This window comes from Scomber scombrus, chromosome 23, assembly GCF_963691925.1.
Source record: "Scomber scombrus chromosome 23, fScoSco1.1, whole genome shotgun sequence".
Classification (NCBI taxonomy): domain Eukaryota; kingdom Metazoa; phylum Chordata; class Actinopteri; order Scombriformes; family Scombridae; genus Scomber; species Scomber scombrus.
The window spans coordinates 17,159,014-17,177,575 of NC_084992.1; the positions used below are offsets into that span (position 1 = coordinate 17,159,014).

Genomic DNA, 18,562 nt, shown 5'->3' on the forward strand with positions numbered 1-18,562 from the left:
GAGCCAAACTGTATTTACATCATTTGTTGTCTGTCATAGTACTGTATCATAGTTCTAAAGTATTTGAAGTAGCTGAGGTCTGTGGTTTATGTACAGTATATAGTATTTTAAGATTACAAAGAAAGACAACATCTGACAAAAGAAGTTCCCATATATTGAATTTATATATATTATATTTTTGTTGCACCCAATATTGAATTTAAATCAGACATTTTACTAATATTCTTTAGTATAGCTAAATATAAAGCAAGCATTATGTAATAAGTATGTAATGTAAATTTTACAGTATAGTTACTGCAACAAAACTGTAAAAAATAAACAAGCAAGATTAAATAAAACCATAATTCACTGGAGTTATCCACCTCAAATTCAATGTGTTTATTTAGTGTCACTTTGAATATACACTATTTTGGCATTTTCCCACATTGTTAACACATCATGGGTTGTAAATGTATTCATTAACAGTTTTTATCACTCCAGACACTTTTACACTGAAACATAAAAATGAAAATGCACAGCAAGAAACAGAAACTTAAAAATTACAATAGACACAGTATCAGAGATACAGGCAATAACTGACTGAAAACTGTTACAATTCAGCTGGTTTCTCCTCATGGAATTCAATCAATTCCTTCATTTTTCTGTTTCTTGAGTTTATCTTTGACAGCCTTGTAACTCTGCAGAACTCCATCTGGTTGTGGAAATTCATCAGAAAATTCCATTGTAGATTTCTTTAGTGATGCTATCTTTTGCTCAATGATTTTCATTCATGCTCTCTTCAAAGAAGGCCATGCTTGACTTGTGATCTGCCTAATAGAGAAAAATAAAACAATTTGATGACATGGCACAAACTCAGTTTGCTATATTATATTATATAAACTGCATTGCACTTATCAACTGACTATAGTTCTCTCAACCTGTCAGATTATTCCATGTCTAAAGTTACTTTATTGTATTTTTTTTAATTTTAAGATTTTTTTTTATTTAACAGTAGATAGGAGAGAGGGGGGATGTGACATGCAGCAAAGGCCTGCTTTATTGCATTTTTTGTGAGTATCTGAGCAACATGGAGACTGTCTGACTCGTCAAGATTTTTTTGTTTTCTGTGGACGGTTTCCTTGAGCTTTTCCTGCAAACCCAGAGTGAGAATCAACATGCTGTTACATTAACATGACAGCAGCTCAAATACAACCCATTAAAACAACTGCAGATTTAAAAAGAAATTACATAATTAGTAGATACATTTATAATGTCTCATTGTTTTATTTAGAAAGCAACAATTTATTTACCAGTTCATCCTTGGGCATCCGTGAACTTGCAAGGCAAACCAGACACAGCAGAGTGAAGGTGAAGTACAGGCCTTGGGTGGTTTTGGAGGCCTGTTGCTGCCATTGTTGTACTTGTTTAGACAGTGTGAGCTTGAAAGAAATGATATCACAGTAAGTAAGTGAGGATTTGAACAAAAATGCTCAAACTGCGCCTGAGATATAAACATCTGTGATATAAACAGTCTTTCTGTTCAATGTCTCTGATCTTACCTGTGAGGTGAATGGAAGATGAGCTACAGTATAGCTGAGGAGGGGACCAATGGAACAGTAACAGTGCAAAAAATGCTTTATATAGCTGGCATGGCTGCACTTCCCCATAGGTACCGCTCACCTGTGCTGTTTGGTAATAAACATGCAAATCTGTGTTTTCCTGCAGTACTTTGTACCTCTACTCCCTGAAGTTGCCTTTCGATTTTCACTTAGCAGAAAGTCAGTTTGTCTGTTTCACTTTACAGGAATATGCCTTCATCAGTTACTACATACCAACCAACTGATGTATATGAGACACAAGCTGTATATTGTTAGCTGTATTACTAACAAAACCACCAATAACAACAATCTCCTACCATACACTAGCAAACCTTTAGTAAATCAGGCGCTTAGTGTTTTATTTTCCAATATGCAGATCTATAGTCTAGAAATACTAGAACCAGTCTAGAACTCTGCTGCAGTGCCAGCTCCACCACCTCCTTTGACTCACTGCTGAACCTCGTGTCATCACTGCCATCCAGGAGCCAGGCTGCACCAAGCCCAGTAACAGACTCTGCTGAGAGCTATGACACAACTTTATAGAGGCATATACAAACAGCCAGCATTAAATAAAGGAAGTACAGATCAATGATTTACATCAAATAGCCTACAGCTTTTACTGTTTTACAGCTTCACTTTTACCTTCTGCACAATGCTTGATAGAATATAGTTTGGATTGAAACTACTGAAATACTGGATTTATAGTAGAGGAGTGTAAGGTTTCTACCAAATACTGCACATCTATTAATCTCTCCATACCTACCTTGGCTCACACCACCAGGCTCACGGCCTCCAACTGGCAGCCACCACAGTAGATGAGCCAAACCGTATCATGTTGCTATCTGTCATAGTTTTACAGTTCAATACTGTATTTGAAGTATCTGAAGTCTGTGCTTTATATATATTTTGATGACAAAGAAAGACAGCGAATGACAAGAGAGGTTCCCACTAATTGAATTTATTTGGGTTGCACACAGTCTTGAATTTAAATCAGACATTTTTACCAATATTTTGTAGTATAGCTAAATAAAAACCAAGTTATATATCAAAGAATGTAAATTAGACAGTATAGTTATTGCAAGAAAAACCATCAAACAAGCAAGATGAAACAAAATCATAATTCACTGGAGTTATCCACATTTTTTGTTATAAATGTATGTATTGACAGTTTGTATCACTTCAGACAGTTTTAAACTTAAACCTTGAAAAAAAAAATGCACAGTAAGAAACAGTAAGAAATAGAAAATTTAAACGTAGACATAGTATCAGAGATACAGGCACTAACTGACTGGAAACTGTTACAATTCAGCTTGATTCTCCTCAAGGAATTTAATCAATTTCATGTGGTTTCTGACTTTCTCGTCAAATGTTTCTATTTCTGCACCTAACTCCTCCTTCACCCTTCCAAAGTAAGTCTTGAATTCCTTAATGAAGTCCTTGTTATTCTGCAGAAGTCCATCCACTGGTGGAAAGTCATCAGGTAAGTCACTTTTCTTCAGATTGCCATCAATGTGCCCTAAATGGGTGACTATTGATTCGTAGTCTGCCTAAAGCGGTAAAAATAAAAAATGTTCATGAAATGTCACAGTTGATAATAACATTAAGTTGTTTCCACTGCATTTTATTATTAAGTAATATCTCACAACAGGCAGTGGTGTATTATAATTGTATCACAGCTAAGGGCCGTTGTTTGACCCAATGCATGGTTATACAGTAAGTCAGTTATGAAGTGGTTACAATTCTCTCAACCTGACAGAGTACTAGTTCTATGATTAAAATAACTCTAAAACAATATTTTTGTGAGCAACATGGAGACTGACTGACTCACCTTCATGCTGTCTTGATGGTGTTGTATTTGCTTCATTTGAAGCTTGAGCTTTTCCTGAAAACCCAGAGTGAGAATCAACATGCTGTTACATTAAAATGACAGCAGCTCAAATAGAACCCTTTAAAATAACTGCAGATAAAAAAAATCTTACAATTAATATCTCATTGTTCTCTACAGCAAGCAACAATTTATTTACCAGTTGATCCTTGGTCACCAGTGAACTTGCAAGGCAAACCAGACCCAGCAGAGTGAAGGTGAAGTACAGGCCTTTGGTGGTTTGGACGCCTGCTGCTGCCATCGCTGTACTTGATTAAACTGTGTATGAGCTTGAAAGAAATAACACAATGAGTATAAATGAAGATTTGAACAGAAGTCCTCAAACTGCAACTTAACCTATAACTTTTTTTAAACTGTAAAATCTGTAATATTAAAATCGATCTGTGATATAAACAATCTGTACAATGTCTCTGATCTTACCTGTGAGGTGAATGGAAGATGAGCTACAGTATAGCTGAGGCTGATGAATGACAAGGTGACAACGCACAATGCTTTATATAGCTGACATGGATTCACCTCGCCCATAAGTACAGCTCACCTGTGCTGTTTGGTAATATTCCTGTTAATACATGTTTGCCTACACTCCTTTTTATCTATATTTCCTGTGTGTCCTCTTCACTTTCACTTACACAGAAACTCAGTGTGTCTGTTTCACTTTACAGGAATATGCCTCCATCAGTTACTACATACAAACCAACTGATATATGACACACATGCTAAATATTGTTAGCTACATTTATTAATTAAAAAAACAAACTCCTAGTGTACAAAACTGCAAAAAGAAAGAAGATGCTAATAGTATGAATAGAATATAAAGCCATAACAGAAAATACCTGTTATATGCACGCCTCTGTTATTTATATATCTGTAATTGTTGTTCATTGTCACAGCAATGAACTCAATAATATTAGAGCACCACAGCCTACAAGAGCATCCTGGTCCAGAACGAAGAGAGATAGAAAGCAATCAGGTGGAAGTAAAGAATTTTGCACAATATGCATAAAGGATTCATTGAACGTTTTTCACAACAGGCAGTGGTGTATTATAATTGTATCACAGCTAAGGGCCGTTGTTTGGCCCAATGCATGGTTATACAGTAAGTCAGTTATGAAGTGGTTACAATCCTCTCAACCTGTCAGAGTACTAGTTCTATGATTAAAGTAAATCTAAAGCAATATTTCTGTGAGCAACATGGAGACTGACTGACTCACCTTCATGGTGTCTTATTGTTGTTGTATTAGCTGGAATTTAAGCTTGAGCTTTTCCTGCAAACCCAGAGTGAGAATCAACATGCTGTTACATTAACATGACAACAGTTCAATTAGAACACTGCAGATAATAAATCTTACAATTAATATGACATTGTTTTCTATAGCAAGCAACAATTTATTTACCAGTTCATCATTGGTCATCAGTGAACTTGCAAGGCAAACCAGACCCAGCAGAGTGAAGGTGAAGTACAGGCCTTTGGTGGTTTGGACGCCTGTTGCTGCCATCGCTGTACTTGATTAAACTGTGTATGAGCTTGAAAGAAATAACACTATGAGTATAAATGAAGATTTGAACAGAAGTCCTCAAACTGCAACTTAACCTATAACTTTTTTTAAACTGTAAAATCTGTAATATTAAAACCTGTGCTGTTTGGTAATATTCATGTTAATACATGTTTGCGTACACTCCTTTTTATCTCTTTTTCCTAAGTGTCCTCTTCAGTTTCACTTACACAGAAAGTCAGTTTGTCTGTTTCACTTCACAGGAATATACCTCCATCAGTTACTACATACCAACTAATTGATGTATATGAGACACATGCTGAATATTGTTAGCTACATTTATTATTAAAAAAAACAAACTCCTGGACAGCAACTGTACAAAACTGCACACAAATAGATACAAACTGTGCAGTCCAATAATATGTTCATCCACTGTGGTGTGTGATGGTTGGGGACTGTGGTCAAATGACAGAATGTATTCTATAACAGAGGATACAAAGTTATAACAGAACATGCCTTTTTTATGTCAGTTGTTCTATAACATGATGGTTACACCTCTCACTATCTGACATCCAGATCTAATACTGTCACACACACAGTCTTATGTTTAGACTGAGGTTGATGACAAATTTTAGTATTAAACCAGTATTCATTCTCCTCTTTTTTTTCTTTCTTTGTTTTAAAAAAGTGAGTTTAATAAATGTATTTACCCTAGGTGCTCTAATAATAAATGACATCCTCAAGTTATTCTTCAATATAAGCTACATGACTGCATATTCACATTGTTTACTTTGACTTTAGAATTTTGATTTGGAAAGGGACTAAAAGACAGAGCCAGTCCACTGCCAGAACATAATGTTTATTACATATAAGTAAATGCTCAATTTTTCACAACCCACATCAGTTAACAATTACCATCAGAATTCCTGAGTTCTCTGTTAAGATCATACTTGTCTTCAATTGTTAGCAAAACATTGCGAAATTTAAAGATATATCTTATGATCAAGGTGATTTTGGGGTCTAAAATTACAGTAAAAATGATATTTGACCTTTGAGGATGTCAACTGCACTACAGGCTGCAGCTGATTTCAGTGAAGCATTTCACTGCAGAGTTCTTTCAACAGACAAGATGAAAATACCAAACTTTTCCACTCATGAAACATTTTGCATCGTCTCTGACAGAAGTCAGTACTTTAGAAATACTACATACCAACTAAGTGATGTATATGAGACACATATTATACATTTATTAATTAAAAAAACAAACTCCAAGTGTAGAAAACTGCCAAAAGAAAAAAACGCACAGAAAGAGAAGATACCTGTTTTATGAACGCCTCTGTTATTTATACATCTGTAATTGGTGTCAATAATATTACAGCACCACAGCCTACAAGAGCATCCTGGTCCAGAATGAAGAAAGATAGAAAGCAATCAGGTGGAAGTAAAGAATGTTGTGCAATATGCATAAAGGATTCATTGAACGTTGTCACATGTCTGCATATGCTCCAGAGTTGTTGAATATTCTTTCACTTCACTGGATTAAATGAGTCTTCAATCTCCTCTCTTAAAATGAGAGTGTAATAAATATATTCAGTATAGGTGCTCTAATAATAAGAGACACCCTTAGAGTATTAACATTTTTAATATAAGCTACTTGTCTGCATATTCAGATAGTTTACTAAAAAACTAAAAGAAGGGACTAAAAAAACAGAGCTGGTCCACTGTCAACAGATATTGTTTACCATCACATTTTTTATAATTTAAGGGGAGGATTTCACTGCAGAGTTCTTTCAATAGATGAGCTGCAAATTCCAAACTTTTCCACTCATGAATTTCTTTCACTCTGTCAACAATGAAAGCGTCTTCTGTCCTCAGCCAGACAGCAAAACACAAGATGTTGAGAAAAACCAGCAATGACTTACAAAGATTGCGTTAGGTATGTGTTGAAAAAAACGAGTTGAAACCTGTGTGTGTGTGTGTGTGTGTGTGTGTGTGTGTGTGTGTGTGTGTGTGTATGTGTGTGTGTGTGTGTGTGTGTGTGTGTGTGTGTGTGTGTGTGTGTGTGTGTATGTCATTTTGAGCTTGAGGCCCTTTTAGAGAAATAGTTCATTACAGTTTCACTTTACAGGGACATGCCAACATCAGTGGGTGTATATGCATGAAACAATACAAACTCCCAATCAACAGCCCAGGGCAAAACTGTACAAATGCACAAATGAACAAAAACAATACGGTAGAAGAAATTACAAATGTGAAACTAAATGGAGGCCTTGCAGAACAATTTGTTTAACTTATTAAACTGATACATTTGAACAAATCTGTGATACTATGACAGACAGCAAATTATAGAAATGTCATAGTCAGCAATATGACACATTTTGGCTTATCTTTTGTGGTGGCTATGCAGGCACTGGCCCCTGCCCAGTTAAAGTTCTCCAGGACTCTAAGGCCTAAGTCTCACTGCTTGCTTTCTGTTCATTTGATACATTTCAAATGTGTCTGCTATTATGGACTAACCACCCGGATGGGTACATAAAGGAAACATTTCATAAGGGCAACACATTGCACAAAGAGTAAAGGAAGAGATTAAATGTAATTTTAAATTTGAAGTGTTTTCAATAATATTAATATTCTCCTGTACATGCATATGATACAAAGCCTTCACTTGGTATCTAAACTCCTCTCATTCATCATTCTTTCCCTTTCTTTCATTTCCTTCCTTCCTTCCTTCTTTCCTGACAACATGAGAACATTAGGTCATTTACAATAAAGGCGTTATCTTGTGATATCTGAAATCAAACTCCAACCCTGTCAAAGAAGAAAAAACAGTTTTCCAACCTTGCTGTTGAAGGTGCAAACAGCTTTGCTCTGCACCATATCTCATGAAACTTACATAACATACATCTGCCCTACATATTACTCACTTTATAAACCCCCAATTTTTAAGACAACCAATAGGTATTGACATGTACACATGCTTCTAAACTGCAATTCTGGCAATAAATAAAATGTGTCACTGTACAAAAGCTGTTTTTATAATGATTGGATATGATTTGCTCCACCTCCCAGAGTCCAGAATGTAATTTCAGTGGGTTTATTTTCTCACTATATATGTTGCTATATTATAGTTTAAATCATATCGCCACTGACTTTTGGGTCTTGAATATTTTCAGGGAAAATGCATTCTTTACTATCAACACCAGGGGGCAGTATTAGATCATATTAAATCTTAAATCTGTTGCAGAACATACTGGCTTGAGTATGATGTCTTATTTAAGATATTTATTTATATTTGTTGTTTTTTGTCAAGGACAGTGCAACATGAATTGATTGCAGACACTTTACACATTAAAGGTGTTATACAGTAATTCAGGGTTTTCAGACCGAGACAACACAGTCCACCTTTAATGGACAAGATGAGCAGTGAAAAAACTATTTATTAATGACAAAGACCACCACACAGCCTAAAAATTACAATACAAAACACATGAATAGCCAAGTCATAGTAGACTATTTATTTTCTTTTGTCTTTTCTTTTCTTTTCTTTTCTTTTCTTTTCTTTTCTTTTCTTTTCTTTTCTTTTCTTTTCTTTTCCTCTCTTTTCTGGCCTTATGTTTCAGTCGCCTTTGTAGTGAACACTTTTCACATGATGCTCTATCATATATCATACTGTATTAACATTGTTAACATTGAAAAACACACTGATATGAAATTCATTTTTGTAATCTACTCTGAACAGTTTATCACTGTAGGCCTCCTGTACTTTAACATCCTCTGTGGCTGATTGTATGAGCTCATACAGTACAGCAGAAGGAAAGTACTTAATTGACCTGTTGGGTTAATCACTGTTGATTTACAGTAATTTGGAATAATGTTAATAATGAACAGTAGCCTATATAGTATATTATACGTATACTCAGGTGACCATTAAGTGAATGGGTTTATAGCTCACTAACCTGTTATTTTAATGACTATAAATCAGGGAAAAGCATCACTGCATACAAACCTATCAGCCAAATCACCACTTACCTTAATGAATGATAGGGCCACAGTTTAACACACAATGTACACACACACACACACACACACACACACACACACACACACACACACACACACACACACACACACACACACACACACACACACACACACACACACACAGGAGACGACATAGATACAGACCGAGACCGTTGAGTCTCAAACAATCAATCAGGGAAATTGGCAGCCCCGTGCTGCTAGTTCACCGGGGGTCCTGATTTCACAGCCAGCCTCCGTCACTACTGCGTCAGCACTGATGAGCTCAGCGTTACCGGTAGAGAGGGGAGGGGGGCTGGTGAACAGAGGGCGAGAGAGAGAGACGAAGACAAGGAGAGAGAGAGAGAGAGAGAGAGAGAGAGAGAGAGAGAGAGAGAGAGAGAGAGGAGAGAGAGAGAGAGAGAGAGAGAGAAGAAACTGGGTGTTGCCGCCTCAGAGACACACTCACGCATCACAGTGAAGCAGCAGCAGCAGGGTGAGAACAGAGCATCCCTCCATCCTTCTCTCGCGGAAAAATCACGACTGCTATTTGAATTATTGAAGCCATACAAAAAAAACCCTGTACATTATTTAACATAATCACAGCCGGAGATATACTGTACGTCGACGTAAGGAGAAGCGAGCTCGCCGTGGAAAAACAAGAGAGATCGGTGTGAAAGCAGAAGGATCGTTTCAGCACCTCGGACAGCGATCATGGCTCCAATGGTGGAGGAAGGAGCTCAGCTCGGTGAGTCCAAACTGATTGATTCAAAAGAGGTGTGAATGTGTGTGTTGGTAGTGGTAGCCCTGTGGTTATTTATTTCCACACAAAAAAAAGAATAAAAAAAGCACGTCGTAAAAAAGTATTTACGTTATTTGTGGCCAGGGGCTGATTTGTTACTTTTCTTTTACTTCCATTTTTGACCACCAAAATGGTGAGAGGACAAGAAAGTCAGAGAAACCTGTTTTATGTGTGAAAGTGAAGACCTCTGACCAATGTGCTGTGGTTTTACTGGAAAATATACGTGTTTCCAGCCTCCATTTTGCAGCTAAGCTTGAGGGCAACAGCTAATGAGGAAGAAAACCAATCATACAATAGGGCTGAATTGCCCCCGCCCCGCCCCCCTCTACAATAGTTTATATAAAACCTACTTGTTATATTGAGTTTTTTTGGTAATAAATAACAATAAAAAACTACCACCACAACCAGCAGGAGTAATGCCTAGAAAGCACCTGTTTGTTTTCTTTATTCCTCGCGGTTCAGCAGCCCTCTCGCCGCCCACCCAATGCCACATCCATCTGTCTGCTGTTGTTGTCTTGAAAACCATTCCACTCAGGACCATAGACTGAAATATTGATGAAAGTAAAGGGAGAAAACAGTATGTACACGTGCTGTGATCTCAATTTGAAATGAGTTTACTATCCTTTTCTACTGCTCACCCACTGATAAGACTGAATGAGAAGCAGTCCCTCTACATCAGTAATACATTTTAGACGGATACTTTGCCTACTACTATTACAGTAAAAGTACAGTATACACTTAAAATAAACAGAATAATACCACATAGTAGGAGATCGCAATAACATACATGCCTATATGATCAGAAACGGCTCCACAGGAGATAAAACTGTTATCACCGTTGTAACTCCTTAATGTCAATTATAGAGGATGATTTGGAAAATATGAAGGAAAATACATGGGAAAATTAAAATTATGGGTTGCTTTGTGTTAAGGTGGCACTTTCAGCATCACCCAGTCAACGTGGCAGTTGACTGGGCGATTGATGGGGTGAGAAACGTGTAAATAAATGAACAGTTGTTGCAACACTGCTCATTTTCTGATGATCTAATTTATGTGAACCACAGCAGATTTGACCCGATGAAAAAGATTCAAAATACATGACTGATCACCCCGACCCTCTCAACCCCACCTCCTTCTCTCTTGCTATCTCTCTCCCTCTCTCTCTCTCTCTTTGTATGGGTGTTAACCTGAGTGCTTTTCCACTGGGCTGCCCTCTTAACTGCAGGAAATGGTCTGTGTTGCCCATTGGTATAGACCTATTAACTCTGACTGCATGAGAATGCAGTATGATTGCTGTTGAGTCACAGTTCAACACCACAAAACAAAGAACTGAAGCACTCAGTGACAAATATCGCTGAAATATGTCTCTATAGTAACGTTTTAGTGATACTACAGGACGCAAAAATACCATCAAAAAGGAATTAGGTCCTTAAAGCACCACTGTCAACCACTGTTAAAAAGAAAATGTGATTTAAACAGCGCCGTTAATTTCCTGTTGCTTGAGCAATTCCATCCATGCTCCAGGAGGAATATAAACGAGTATAATAATGTGACTGTAAAATAGGGCCTAGCACACATTTTTTGCTGTCAATTATGGTATTATCATTAATGTGTGTCTTAAAGCATTTCAGATTTAGATTTGTTCTGATTAAAGCCACAATTTATAATCCCTCCGTTGAGACATTTTCAGTGTGATAAAAGAGCGTATTAAGTCATTTCAAATAAATAATAAAGAAATATATGCAGATTAGATACTGAGGCGAACAACCCTGCTTATGTAGTTTGGAGTCTAAGAGAAAAACTGGAGTAGCCCTTTTTATAAACCTGCTGTCAAGAAATTAAGCAGCCAAATAATGACGTTATGTAGTTTTCCTGACAGTTCAATCCTCACACCAGCTGCTCCCTGTTGATATACTTTTGCCAAGTTTGGAATATGAACACTGTAATGATGACACTTCATCGGGGTTGATCAAAATGTGTTGTTTTCATCTCACTCTGACTCAAAACTGCAGCCTGCATCAGTCAGACATACAAAATGGATTCAGTTGCCTCACTACAACATTTACATCTGTTGAGGTTATGCAAGCTGAAAAATGCAATGTTGTTTGTTTCACAGTGTTTGTTGGAGTGTGAAGTCAGACATTTTTTATTAATTTTTACTCCTCTTCCTCCCTCTCTCTCTGTCCTCCTCCATAGTGACAGTCCCAGCAGGTGTTGCTGTGATGAGTGTCTTCGGCCTTGTCTTCACTGTGTCAGCCTTTGCATGGATTTGTTGCCAGCGTAAAGACACCAAATCTCAGAAGACACCTCCTTACAAGTTTGTGCACATGCTCAAAGGGGTCGACATCTACCCGGAGAGCCTCAGCGGCAAGAAGAAGTTTGCTGCATCTAATGCCACAACAACTACCGACGCCAGTAAAACTGATGTAAACGGTAACTGCCACACTGCGGCGCCAATTAGTCCTAACAGCGCAGGTAAACTGGCATCAAGTCCAAATGGTTCCAGACTGGACCTTCATCTGGACCTGGAGAAACGGGATCTGAATGGCAACTTCACCACCAAACCATTTCACCACCACCACCAGAAGGTGCGGAGCTCCCCGGACCTTGAGCTGCCCTCTCCCCATGCAGGGTTCACCCAACCTGGGGTGATAGACCGCCGTGACCTCCCTTCACCGTCCAGCACCCTCTCCAGCCAAGCGCCCACCCCAGCTGTGGACAAGCCCCAGGCAGAAGACAGAGAGGCCGGGCTAGGAACCCTCCACTTCTCCCTTGAGTACCAGCCAGAGAAGAAAGCTTTCATTGTCCATATTAAGGTACTAAATGTGTTTGGTCTGCTGTTTATGTGTATGTGTCCAAAAAACACGTCTCACACAGTCTTGACTGATTGATTGATTCACTTTTATTCCAGGAAGCACATGGCCTGACCCCAACTGACGAGCAGTCGCTGACCTCTGACCCTTACATCAAGCTGACCCTGCTGCCAGAGAAAAAGCACCGGGTGAAGACCAGAGTCCTGAGGAAGACTCTTGACCCTGCCTTCGATGAGACGTTCAGCTTCTACGGGATCCCGCTGGCCAGAGTGTCAGAGTTGGCCCTTCACTTCATGGTGCTGAGCTTTGATAGGTTCTCCCGCGATGAGGTCATTGGAGAGACCCTCGTCCCCTTGTCCGGAATCGACTTGTCAGAAGGGCGTGTCCTGATGAGCCGAGAGATCATTAAGAAGAACATCAAGGTAAGATCAGTACAAATGCATGAGTCTGACCCCTTTGAATTCATGTTTGCTGTTTTATTATTAGACTTCCTTTGAGTTGAATAATTTGGATTTAATTTATGTGCATTAAGTTGAAAATGATTTCACCACAGGCAATAACAACAATTCCCGTAACACTCAAGCTAACCACGAAATCACTTGAAATTCCAAAATTGCTCACAATAATGACTCATCATTTCCTTCATTATGAAAGCATTCTAAAAGGACAGTTTAGACAAATGTAGAGCTTCCCATTACAATATAAATCAGTGCCTAATAAACCTCAAAGCCATATACTAATAGAAATATAATGTTTAAAACATACAGCATTCTAAAACTCATCTAAATGCAAATGTGTCACGTTGTATTACTTGAAACCACACTGAAATATTTCATTAAGTGTTAATTTGACAAATGCATCACATAAATTCACTTTCTTCATATATTTACGTCTACTTAGGATAGCAAAGTGTTAATGCCAAATACTTTTAAAGTCAATGGGGAAAATAGATAGAAAGTGTATCGCTCTGTGTAGACAAAGAGACGGGATCTGTTGCCCCAGCATAGATTTGCAAGCTGATACTGAGGTGTGGTGTTGGGCTTAAATGGATTGCTGTGAGTTAGGTGTTTTTTTTTCTATTACTTGTTTCAGCAGTTTTTGCTTTTATTTCATTGTCCTTCTTTGCCATATTCCTCAAAAGCTGACTCTTCTGAAATCTTGAAGCATGATTAGAAATATCGCGTTCTTTATTTCATTAATGCTTTGAACAGCTGTAATTGATAAGATAGGACGCCTGAATTATAAGCAGCTTTCTAATGAAGATCATTGCAGATCTTAAGCAGTATCTGTAAACTGAATAATTATGCTGGAACTGCCACTGTGAGGCTGTCACGCGGACATGAACATTCCCAGGAGTGTATTAAATAGACAAAGTGATATCAACACCATTATTGATCTGTGGGCTGATGATCAATAGACTTCAGCTCCAGACTGCCTGTTCCTGGCATCTACAAGGATCACAAATGTTCTGTAGTTCATTTCCAGTTTTTCCTTTTAGAGAATGATCTTTGTTATACTGATGCCATATTGAAGTCAAGCATAAGCAGTGCTCTATAGATTGGTACTAGAAAGTTCAGCTATACATTTGCAGGTGGAATTTGAGACGATATTGATGTAATTTGAGATTCGTTGGATGATCTTGTACTCTGCTAAACTGAAAAACGCTGTGCCTACCAGATGGAAGCAGATATGTTCATCCGCATTTTTACATTCCTGGGAGGAAATGTGAGCTCTCTGTAATATCTTGAAAGATCTCTGATACGATATAGTACTCCAGAGAAATGCTGGGAAAGTGCAAGCCAGATTCTGAGAAATATAAAAGGTTCATTCCCTCTGAGCAGAGCTCTCCCTTTATTTTCATCATCAAGAGGATAATATTTCTTAAACTATGTTCTGCTGGCAATTCAATTTCTCATTTGCGTCCCAGGAGAGACAAATCTCATAAACCTCTGCTGTAGGGAGGGGTTGTGCTGTCTGATCCTGTTTTGTGCGATCAATTGAAAACTAGTTTAAGACTCTGTGATACTGCTTTGAAGTGGGTTATTTCTGGATTCTTTTGTAAGATTTGATGTTTGCAAGTGAAAAGAGAAAAAAACCCTTTCTCTTAGTTATTTGCTGTGCATCAGCTGCACTTACAAGGTGTTTTCTTTATCTAGAGAGAAAATATTGGTGCTGTTTCCACTGCATCAAAATGAGAATAGACTTGTGTGCTAATAAAAGTGCAGAGAATTTGTCCTAATGGCGTAACAGGAATCATATTTACACACTTAGATTGACTTTTTAGGATGCAATGAAGAGGTTTTGCTGAATTATTTCAATATGGGATGTCTACTCTGTGTTTTCTAATAAGATGCAGCCCCTTCCTAAAAAAGGGTGGTGGCTCTCTTTGTCTGCGTGGCATAGATTTAGTCTCAGTGCTTAGTGCTGGTGTGTGTGTGTGCCTGTGTCTGTGACCACACAGCAGTTTATGGAATCAATACACCATGTTTCAAGCATCAGGGCCATCCACTTTTTTATATTCTAATTGAATCCACCCCAAAGACAACAACAGAATAGAATAGATTTATTTTTTAAAACATTTTTTGTCAAGTCATTTCTCATCTGAAATAGTGTTTATGTGCCATGTCTCCTGAGGAGTGATATAAGAAAACACTTGCAGAACACACACATCCGTATTTTCAGAGACCTGAACATCAGGTCAGGGGTAGAACTTGTTTCTCCGTGTGCCACTTTTCATTGCCATGGCAACTATGAGCAGAGGCGTAAGATCCTGTTAGGCGTGATCACAGCATCCCAGGCATCGACCCTCTTGGGTGTAGACACAGACGTGGATGTGTTTGTGGAACGGTAACACAGTGGAAGCACGAATGCGGAGCAGATTAAGGCACTTTTCGGTGACACACTGGTGCTATTTATGCTGTGAGAACACACCCTGTAAGCAGGTGATGATTATCTCTTTGACAGCAATGTAATCATCAGCACTGATACTATTTACAGTACAAATAGCTGCGGTTTTCACTACAACGTTGTGGATAGTACCTTATTAAATACATTTCCAAGTTACTGAATATATACAATATTTTATATATTTGGCCTTCTAAAAATGTAACCTTAATCAACAATATATTACCAAAAACATTTTTTGAATGCAGCATCTGTGATAAATAAGCAAGGTTCAGACAAAAGGCAGGTTTAAAAGTGAAAAACATCTTTTGACATGTTTCGTCTGCTATATATCTGAGTGTCTCTTCCTCTCTGCCTTATTTCACACCTGCCATCTTTTTGCTTCACCTATTTTGCTTTATCTATTTCACACCCATTCTGTCTCCCACCTCTCACCCTTTAACTCCTCTGCCTTTCTCCCAACAGAAGTCCTCCGGGCGAGGCGAGTTATTGCTCTCCCTGTGTTACCAGTCCACCACCAACACTCTGACTGTGGTCGTTCTCAAGGCTCGCCACCTGCCCAAGATTGAAAACAACGGACCCACAGGTAGATAACTCCGATCCACTGGAACGCTATGTGGTGCTTGTGTGCACCAACTGGCTTCACATAACCATAAACAGATAGGACCAAAGTCATGTTGCTCTTCCTACCAAGCAGCCTAGAGTACTTTGGATGCTGTGATAGTTGCCATAATGACACCGCCACCGCACTGAAGTAATCTGATCGGGATGTGATAGAGAGCACTTTAGTGACAAGCCTACACACCCACCCACACACACACACACACACACACACACACACACACACACACACACACACACACACACACACACACACACACACACACACACAAACACACACACACACACACACACACACACACACACACCAAGTGTTTACACAGCCAGCCTCTTTTGTCCTCATCACTAACATCCATCATTTCCGCTCTATCGATCGTTGTATTGATCTGGCTTAGGAATAATATGCCACTCTGCAACCGCAGCAGGGATGGATAGTTACCATGCTTTTTCTTGCTTCGTTCCTTACTTTCTTCATCCGCTCTTGTCATTCTTCTCCTCTAGATCCATACGTCAAGGTGAACCTATATCATGGGAAGAAGCGTGTGTGCAAGAAGAAGACCCACGTGAAGAAATGCTCCCCCAACCCGGTCTTCAACGAGCTCTTTGTCTTTGATCTGCCCTCTGATGAGGGCCTGAGAGACACCAGCGTGGAGCTGCTGCTGATGGACTCAGACACAGGCAACTCACGCTGCCCGAACACCGTCCTCGGCCGCCTGGTAATGGGCACATCGGTGGTGGGCACCCCTGGCGAGCACTGGCGAGAGATCTGTGACCACCCGCGTCGCCAGATCGCCAAGTGGCACGCCATGTCTGAGGATTAAAACGGATTCTGTCATACCTATCCAATCTGGTCTAACCGCGAGAGGGATGGAATGAAGATTGGCAGGATTTAACGTCCTACTAGCCAGTACCCATTGGACTTTCAGTAAGGGCGGGCGGGAAATAAGGGGGAGGGGACTTTGATGTTGTGGGGAGGGTCATTTGAAGTGATGTCATCATTCAATCAATCATTCAATCACTTATCTTTGAAGTTATTGGGGTTCAGCTGGGGGAGGGAGGGGCATGAAAAAGGAAACCCCATAGCTTTACACGATCCCAAAGACTGTCACTGAAAATCACTAGGTAACATGCATCATCATCTACATGGCAACAACCGATTGTCACGGTAACCGTGTGCAGTGCAGAATGTCTTTAATGTCGCTATTACTCTTCTTTTCTTCTTTCTCTTCTTCTACTTCTTCTTCTTCTCTTTCTTCAGCTCTTCCTCCTATAAATAGTAACCTAGTCCATCGTACAAAAACCAGAAAGAACCACATCTGACAATGCTGTAAAAAATGTGGATTATTAAAGTTTATTTTATAACAACAATGTTTTATTCATAAAGATTAGTAGATTGTTTTTATTTATGTTTTTGTTTTGTACTCTTCTGGTTGATTTGTTGAACATGTTTTGTAAGTATAAGTGGTATTTCATATATCATTACTTAAGTACAAGAAAGCCTAAATTAGGTGGTTTGAGAAAAGACTGGAACAGACGGAGTGCACTGGGGACAGTAGCTGTGGATGAATTTGTGTGTGCGTCTGAGTGTGCATTTGCGTGTGTGTGTGTGTGTGTGTGTGTGTGGGTTTCGATATGAGAGTGCTTGTGCTGATGCGCCTGTGCAAGTGTGCCTCTGAATGCATGTGTGTTATATTGTTTACTGTAGGTGTTTTGTCCCCCTTACTGTGAGCACAAAGACAGCTGAAATGTAAATGTATGTACCTTACTATAAAATATGGCAAGTTCTGAGGAAAAAAACTGACTTTGTAGTCTTTATTTCACAAGTATCTGTAAAGTTAATGTGCATGTGTCCATGTAAATGGAATAAGTTGAGGTTTTGGTGGTTTCCCACAAAAAAAAATCACTCAATGGATCGTTGTATTCCAGGTAAGAGCCCCTTTTAAAATCCTAATAATACTACAGTACATAGTCCATGATGTAGAGTGCATTCATAGTGCAGGAATATGTGCATTTAAAAAAGTTTTTTTTACATTAAAACATTTATTTTAAAAAGTAATGTTTCAAAACTGTATTTTTAGAATTAAGAGAGAAACTCAGGTATCATATTGACACTAATATTGAATTTAAAAAAAGAAAATCAAATGATACCCAGCCCTATAATGAAGAAAGAATATGAGTAACAGTATACCAAATTAGGGACAAGTAAAACCCAAGCTGGAGAATATAAAAATCAATAATATGACACAGATATTGAAATCAGTTCCAAAAGTGTGAAATTTAATCAATGGGGGCAAATATACAGTACACACAATACTGTTTACAAATGGTGTGTGCACTACACATCTTTACAAACTGCTCTGATATCTATACAATTCCTATCACACAGTCACTGTTTTATTTGAAGAATGTCTGCGTGCATCTTCATCTCCAGCGCCCAGGGGATGACATCA

General features: G+C 38.6%; 1 protein-coding gene across 1 annotated transcript; it reads left to right on the top strand.

The window, feature by feature from the left end:
- The first annotated feature begins 9,686 nt into the window (after positions 1 to 9,686).
- On the top strand, positions 9,687 to 16,933 carry syt4 (synaptotagmin IV). The gene is made up of 5 exons (XM_062445002.1): positions 9,687 to 9,720; positions 11,971 to 12,590; positions 12,686 to 13,009; positions 15,957 to 16,077; positions 16,614 to 16,933. The coding sequence occupies exons 1-5, from the start codon at positions 9,687 to 9,689 to the stop codon at positions 16,931 to 16,933; spliced, it is 1,419 nt and encodes a 472-aa protein (XP_062300986.1).
- Positions 16,934 to 18,562: the final 1,629 nt, after the last annotated feature.

Coding starts and splice junctions, on each gene's coding strand:
- syt4 (XM_062445002.1), top strand. CDS start 9,687: ATGGCTCCAATGGTGGAGGAAGGAGCTCAGCTCG. Junction 12,591..12,685: donor CTTTCATTGTCCATATTAAG/GTACTAAATGTG, acceptor CTTTTATTCCAG/GAAGCACATGGCCTGACCCC. Junction 13,010..15,956: donor TCATTAAGAAGAACATCAAG/GTAAGATCAGTA, acceptor TTCTCCCAACAG/AAGTCCTCCGGGCGAGGCGA.